Source organism: Ruditapes philippinarum, unplaced genomic scaffold (genome assembly GCF_026571515.1).
Source record: "Ruditapes philippinarum isolate M1 unplaced genomic scaffold, ASM2657151v2 ctg9863_1_1_1_1, whole genome shotgun sequence".
NCBI lineage: Eukaryota > Metazoa > Mollusca > Bivalvia > Venerida > Veneridae > Ruditapes > Ruditapes philippinarum.
This window is the reverse complement of record NW_026856580.1, coordinates 57,043-65,375: the sequence shown is the minus strand read 5'-3', so window position 1 is coordinate 65,375 and position 8,333 is coordinate 57,043. Positions and strand designations below refer to the sequence as shown.

The 8,333-nt window shown below is 31.9% G+C and overlaps 1 protein-coding gene across 1 annotated transcript; it reads left to right on the top strand.

Annotated features, from left to right (window-relative positions):
* Window positions 1-215: 215 nt before the first annotated feature.
* On the top strand, window positions 216-6,670 carry LOC132747042 (proline-rich transmembrane protein 1-like). Its single transcript, XM_060736353.1, has 4 exons — window positions 216-338; window positions 4,730-4,890; window positions 5,325-5,456; window positions 6,413-6,670. The coding sequence occupies exons 1-4, from the start codon at window positions 323-325 to the stop codon at window positions 6,575-6,577; spliced, it is 474 nt and encodes a 157-aa protein (XP_060592336.1). The 5' UTR covers window positions 216-322; the 3' UTR covers window positions 6,578-6,670.
* Window positions 6,671-8,333: the final 1,663 nt, after the last annotated feature.

Below are 8,333 nucleotides of genomic sequence, written 5' to 3'. Positions count from 1 at the left end.
CCAAAATAAAAATGGCACAAATGTGATATCGCATTACTTCACCAATAAATAAATCGTATGTATTAATGCATAAAGAAAGTATAAAGATTATGAAATTATTAAAGTAATAAGTTTGCAAATTACTGTGTTAATTACAGAGTTGAAATACAGCAAAAAAATGAACCCAAAGATAAATAAACATTTAAACTAAAACTAGCTTAGTGCTTATCCTCATATTACACCGCTACGCCATCAGCCTATATAAAGTGTAGCAAATTACACTTTTTTCTTCCTTGTTCTTAGCTTATTTGTACGATCTACATTAAAAAAGGCGTAACACAAAATGGCGGAGAGGGCAGGTACTGTGATTTTTTTCTTTTCTTCAATTTTCTAAAGCGATTTAAAGTTTTTTAAGCTGTCATGATTTTGTAATGAAATTGTTATGCATGTTTATTAAATGTTTTGTATAAAGTTAACGTCGTTCTTCCATGCACAACATAATTGATTTTCTGATTGTTGCATAATGTAGCCTTTTGCGGCTTAGCTTGATAAAATCTCATGAAAGATCTATAAATTGCTTGACATAATTATTATGTTGTAATATGAGATACTAGATTTAGATTAAACTAGAACTCCGCGAGTCGGATGTGTCGCCTTGTGAACAATGTTGTTTAGGGGAAATGGCCAGGACAAAAATGAAATATGAAAAATAACAAAGGGCAATAACTAAAAAAATAATAAGTGCAGAGCAGCAGTTTATGTACACTGCACTTCTTATCAATAAGATCTATCATTCTTTGATGTTTCAAGTCCATAGCTTTCATACTTGAGGAGAAATGACCAGGACAAAAATAAAGTAAGAAAATCAACAAAGGGCAATAACTCAAAAATAAGAAATGCAGAGTATCAGTTCTTATGCACTGCACTTCTTTTTAATGAGATCTATCATCCTATGAAGTTTCAAGTCCATAACTTTTATACTTTCGGAGAAATGGCCTGGACAAAAATTAAGTATGAAAATTAACAAAGGGCCATAACTCAAAAATTAAGAAAAGCTGAGTACCGATTCTTGTGCACTGCACTTCTTAATAATGAGATCTATCATCCTATGATGTTTCAAGTCCATAGCTTTTATACTTAAGGAGAAATGGCCCGGACAAAATTAAAGTATGAAAATTAACAAAGGACAATAACTCAAAAAATAAGAAATGCAGAGTACCAGTTCTTGTGCACTGCACTTCTTCTTAATGAGACCTATCATCCTATGAAGTTTCGAGTCCATGGGTTTTATACATTAGGAGAAATGGCCCGGACAAAAATAAAGTATGAAAATTTACAAAGGGCAATAACTCAAAAATTAGGAAGTACAGAGTACTGATTCTTGTGCACTGCACTTTTTAATAATGAGATCTATCATCCTATGAAGTTTCAAGTCAATAGCTTTTTTAGTTGAAGAGAAATGGCTCGGACAAAATTAAAGTATGAAAATTAACAAAGGGCAATAACTCAAAAAATAAGAACTGCAGAGTACCGGTCCTTGTGCACTGCACTTCGGGTAATTGAAAGAAGCATGCATACAAAGTTTGAAGTCAATCAGACTTATAGTGACTGAGTTATGCTCCGGACAAGCTTTAGGGGACGCCGACGACGACGCCGACAACGACGCCGACAACGACGCCGACACAGACGCCGCCGCCGACACCGCTGACAAAAGTAACCCCTATATGTCACCTTTTCAAGGCGACACAAAAATGGCTTTATGATAATATTTTGTTTTATAACATTTCATTATTTGACATTAACATATTTATAATATCGCATTATGTATCTCACATTTGCAAAACACGAGTAGAAATGTACAATTCCATCATTGTTTGTTGTGATATCTGACAATATTAGACATCCCCCCCCCCCTTTAAATGATTGCTCGGATGCAAATAAAACTCATAACAATGAACATGTTTTCATCAATTGATTATCATCTTCAAACAGTTTCAATTCGATACTAGTTTGTAAAAAGTTAAAAAATACATTCATGTGTTGCAATTGTTGGATAGTTATTTTCACATATTTTTGCTATGCTTCGGTTAATATTTATAACGGCTGCCTTGATTTTGTCATACATAAATGTCCTTTTCTATAATAAACATCTAGTTATGTAACTAGATACATGTTGTACACAGGTGGTTTTAAAACATTTACTGCGGTTAATAATGAATATATCATGTTTTAAAGTTTATTTTGGGATATTTGATGGTAAATAATTACACACATATATTGACAGGACGTACGTAACACAGTATTATACTATACATTTAAACACTACAATAAAATATATACTATAGCAAAATACGAAAAGATTCACGTATGGAATTTCTTGTCAACAATGACATGTTAAAATTAATATTAAATTGTTAGAAGTTTCAAATCATTTTAACGTTTACAAAAGCTGCGGTCTTTTATTACTTAAACCCTTTTAAGGTTTTTTAACCATTTACCTTCAGACGGTCACTGAAGTCAGTGCAGACAAAGACACACCGAAACATACACGCTTTCTAACCACGGTCTACACTGTTCGCTATTCATGAAGTATCTATTTTTTACTTTTTATCTTGGCATTAATAATGTTTTTTTTTTTTTTTTTTTTTTTTTTTTTTATCAAGATGAAAAGGTTGGCAAGTCAATTCAAAATATTAAAATATTCAAAATGTGGTAAAATTGCCTAACGATTTCATGAATTATAAAATGTATATACAAATATGATTATTATACGAAAGACCAGTAGGGCCATTTCAACTTGAATTCTTGATTTCATCTATATGAATTCACACTTTTAACTTTGTGAGTTCCCTTTTCAACATACGTATTTTCGAAATTCACGATTTTAACTTCACGAATTTACGATTTCAATTCATGGATTTTATTATAGCATTCCTGGCGCTTTGTCGAGGCATGCAATCAATCTTTAACAGATATTAAAGGTAAATGTTTAAGACATAATTTATGAATGTTATTTTATTATACGGCCCGTGCACGATATGCATTTGTCCGTATAGCAATGGGGAAAATTTTAGACTTGATTTTGTGCATTTGGTTTTGTTTTAACAAAATCACATTGTTTTCAAATTTTCTTATAAAAATAGTTTTTCCGATGTACAACAATTCACATAGATTTAAGGGATTAAAATAAACGTTTACCTGAAGTGATAGTGCCATGTTTGAATATCATATTCTTTTCATAATTATCTTATTTAATCTACCTAATAAATAACATGCCAATTAATAAATTACAAGTTACAAAGCCTAAACCACGCCCACTATCAGAGGGGCGGTTCTCCCTTAACCATTAGCGCAACACAGACCCGTCTATAGTCTAATGACGGGCAGAGAACAATAGATATCACTAAAATACGCAACGGAGATTATTTTGGCGCTACGGTCGCAACGGAAATATTTTTTGCAAAACAGGCAAAACGTGTGCGACATGTAATTCATTAAAATAGTTAATATTTAAGTTATAAAACAGATTAACTGAATGAAAACAGTACGTTTATTTTAAAACATTTTGCAAATATTTGCAATAGGTTATTTTGAAGGATTCTGTGACCGACGATTGTTCTCTTTTGCCTACATTTTTTATTACATTGTGTGTTCCCATACCTAGATCCTAGGCGAATATGCACTCTTTTGTTTATTCAAGTAGTTTAATCTTTTATAAATAAGTAAACAATACGTTACAAAGAATTGATTATATATATATATATCAATTTATTCATAACTATTATTTGATATTAGAGACATATTTTCGCTATTTGTAAAATAACAGACAGTTAATTCGTCCTCAAAATCATTCGAACGTTTGATGTGCAGCATCAACATTTAACTGGTGTATGTATATCAATTTGTTAAATGAACAATGTATAATATACGGTTATTGCAAACTTATATGAGATAAAGAAACGATTTAAGACGGTCGATCGTCACAGCTATTTCTGAATATGACTTCCTGTATGCAATTGAAAGAAACTATTTCAGCAGAAGACTCCGTATATCAATTAACCTTCGGTAAACTTCGTCATTTACCGTATTTAGTAAGCGTTTTAAGTGCTGTTTGCCTCCAGATGAGCTAAATAGTTCAAGGTAATGAACTTTGAGAATAATAAACTTTGGTTTTGAGACCAGTAAAAATAATCACAATCAAGTAAAGACATATATGATCTATGCAGTGAATGGCTTATTTTGCAGCATTTAACAACATTTGTCTATTACGTGACTGACGCTGTTGGGGATAGTTAACCGTATTTTGACCTTTTTTACTAGCTCATTGGCACGTTATTTATTAGGTAGATAAAATTAGATAATTATAAAAAGAATATGATATTCAAACATGACACAATCACTTCAGTTAAGGTTTATTTTAATCCCTTAAAGCTCCATGACATGTTGTATATCAGAAAAGCTATTTGTAATGGAAAACTTGAAAACAATGATATTTTGTTAAAAAAAAGAATGCACAAAATCAACTCTACAATTTTCCCCATTGAATACGGACATATGCATATCTAACAACAGTTTATGTACATGAACTCCATTTACAAAAGTGCATTAATGTAAAAGTTGAATGTGTTATTAACATCTGGACGGAACCTGTTATACAAAGTTGCGAATGAATGTTATAAGGTCATAAATTATTTAGATACATAATTTGTTATTGTGCAGTGCAATTATTGGGTTGTATTTTTCTTTGAAGGTTACAACCAACCCGACGACGGATACACAGATAAGTATGCGAAAATCAAGGTGGATGTTCTACACCCTTACCAACCAGATATTCTTACATCGCAGCAAGGTAACGGCCAGCAGCCATATCCATTTCAACAATCATACCGACACGACACAAATACAAAAGTGGTAAATATTGGCGTATCATACAATTTTAATAAATATTGCCTAAAGTAGAAGAATGTGCTATTAAAATATATATTATACCAATTGTGAAATATGATAAATCCAAATTTTGCAGATTTTGACTTGAATTGTTGAGTTTTTGCAACACCAGTAAATGTTCATAATATACTTGACTTTTTTCAATTGATTCCGTGAATCTTTGTCTTTTCTCAAGCCAGTCATATAGCAGGTTAGTTTATTAAAAAGTCTTTTCATGATCTAAGCCGATGTTTTACATTTCATTATAAAAGCATGTTTTTGTTAAGGCATTTATATCATAACTTGGGGAACAGTATGTTACTTCATCGTTCAAAAAATCTAAAAAGATATTGTCAAATAATTATTCAAAAATGAATAAAGATATGTCTGTTCTAAATTGGCCATGTTATTGTTTCTAGGTTGTTACTCAGCCAGAACCTGGTATCGCCTTTTACCACAAGAGACCTCCAGATTATATGATTGGATCTATTTTAGCTTGCTTCTGCTGTTTCTGGCCTACTGGAATATGCGCAATCTTCTATGCAAACGAGGTAATCTTAACAATAAATAAAAATAAGTTTACAAACGAGGTTTTACGCACAAGTAAAATTGCTGCGCTGTACACCTGGAGAAGAGCCGAATACAATGCTACCTTTACGTCCGAACGCCTATTAAGATATGCGTATTAAAGGGGTAGCGTTACATTTATAATTAGTAAAGTTTTCGTTTTCTACTGTGACAGGATGGACACGCTTATGTCAATGCCAAGGGAAAACTACCGAAACACCGTGCCAGGAATCTGGCAAACATCATTTTTCTATTTGAAGAAAATGAAAAAAAAAATAACGTTTTGCTAGAAATCAATCAAAAAATTTGGATTTTGTGCCGAAGTATAAAGCTTATGCATGTGAATGTTTTTAGTTATTGTTTTTGTGCACGTGTAATTAAAATGACGACTTGTCATAAATCGTGCCATCCGCAGTAAACCATGCGTTTTATTCAGACTCATATTAGACTCGAATGTTTCGTTTTAATAGCTTTTTAACAACGCTTACTGACGTAGAAATCTACTTACTAAGTACTGTATAAATGGTTAATTTCGCGACTTGGAAATATTTGCGATGTTTTATTCCAAATAACTTGCAGTCAATTGGGCCTGACAAATCAACTTTTATAAATTAGTTAATTTAATAATATTTAAGGTCTTCTATTATAACTTTTATAGTTATTGTATAAATGATAAAGGTAAAGCATTTTGGTTCACAGAATTTGTTGGCTAAGCACAGCTTTTTACTGGCTAGTGTCCTCAGGTCAACAAAATGATATTACATTATGTATACTACAAGATATCAATTTGGTTACTATTTGTAGCATTACATCTATGAGCCCCTTTCATTTGTATCCTTAGCTCTCTTTCCATCCTTTAAGTAAGCTAGATAGTAAGTAAAATGCAATGCATACTTTACAAATCCCTTTAAGTTATATGTTCAATCTATGTTATTTTCAGGCAAATTATTTTGCAAATGCTGGTGACTATGCCGGGGCAAGAAGAATGTCTGACAACGCCAAAAAGCTAATGATAACCAGTGTGTTTATTGGAATTATTTTGTTGGTCATTTTTGTGTCCTTGAAATTGATATTATATAACGACAATGTTTACAACCACTACTGACAAATAACAAAACCATGCACCTTTTATGACAATTCATTTTGCCTTTATAAATATTTTACTAAAGTAAATCAAACATTTCAAATAAAAATAAAACTTTGTTTTTACTTAATAAAACAATTAAACATATATGATGTAAATATATATTCTTACTTAATTACATACACATATATTCAAATGTTAGGTTTCATCAACAGACAGCTGGATGAGATTTAAAAAGGACTATTGATGATTGCAAATTAATGTAAAAGATCAGATAATCATTAACTTTTCAATATTATTGCCCATTATGTATTCAACGAGATGACATACCTGATCATTAATTACGTTTATATGAATATGTTGTCTATCCATTAATATCCACATAATGCAGCAATATCATATGGATATCAAACACATCTAATTGTTCATATTTAAGGTTTATAAATTTAGTGGACAAAACTATTCTTTTTTCACTATTCTTAAATACTAAGCGCTTGTTTTATGTGATATATGATTTATTTTGTCACATGATTAATTTAATTTTCCTACTGCATAATAAGGCCTTCTTATTTTGAGAACAACATTCAATCTTGGAGCACTTTACAAAGAAAGAAGCATATGTTAACCATCGGTGAACTTATTACCAAAAACAAAACATGTGTGATAAAGTTGCGAAAACCAACCATTTTTCAGGCGGAACCCACATAAGTTAAAATTATGTTTTTTATGATATTAAAAGAAAAATCAATATTTATAAATTGTTTGAGTGTTTTATAAAGCTTACAATTGTTCATGTTACCTATTTCACACATTTTTGTGCGTCCGCAGTTGAGTGGATAAGCTCGCTGACTTCAAACCACATGTCCCACCTCGCTGTGGTTTCAAATCCAACAAGGCACATAACATTCCTTTAAGTGCAGCTTACCGAACGCGGTTCTACTCATATAATCTGCTTCTTGTTTGAAGAAGTATCTGAGGCCTTCCTCCACTAGAAACTAGTAAAGCTGGATATCGCATATGAAAGGAATAACTGATCTACCCTTCTTACCAATGGTCTGTTTCAGTGCCAGGGTAATACAGTGGGTAAAAAAAATTGTTTTCTATTACGTGTGGCATTTACCTTTGAGGAATTTCTTTTTATATTCACTTAAAACCTTATCCACGTTATTTTGGATTTCAATTAAATGCAACTTTCTAAGACTTTAGAATAACTTTGAATGAAATAAATTATTTGGTCGATGGCCAAGAGTCGTGACAATGTCATTTTTTCAAAGGAAATCCTTCTTTTCTTAATTCTTTTATTATCCAGGTTCATAGACTTATAGCCAAGCGCGATGTCTTACTGTAAGACTCGTATCCGTGCTTCATACATTTGTGCATTAATCAATTGATTTTAAGGGGGTTTGTGTTTGTGTTGTTGTTATAGTTGTTGTTGTTGTTGTTTGCCGTAGTTGAAGGATTATCCATTTTATTTTGAAATCTTTTATAAGCAATGCGCTCGTACATATAAAGTGGAGTTCTTATCATGTTTCCCCTCGCGCTGAGTTCAATATAGGTTAATATCTTCATTAACGAATATGGTGACTTTTTAGTTTAGTTTGTTTGTTTGTTTGTTTGTTTGTGTGTTTCTTAAGGTTTTAAGTCAGTCCGACACAGTATAGGTCATACGGAGACATTCCAGCTCTACTGGTGGAGAAAGAGCTCAGGTGCCTTTCTGTGAATGATTTCAGGCACGAACGGACACCTGAGTAGAACCATTGACGTTCCGTAAGCTAGC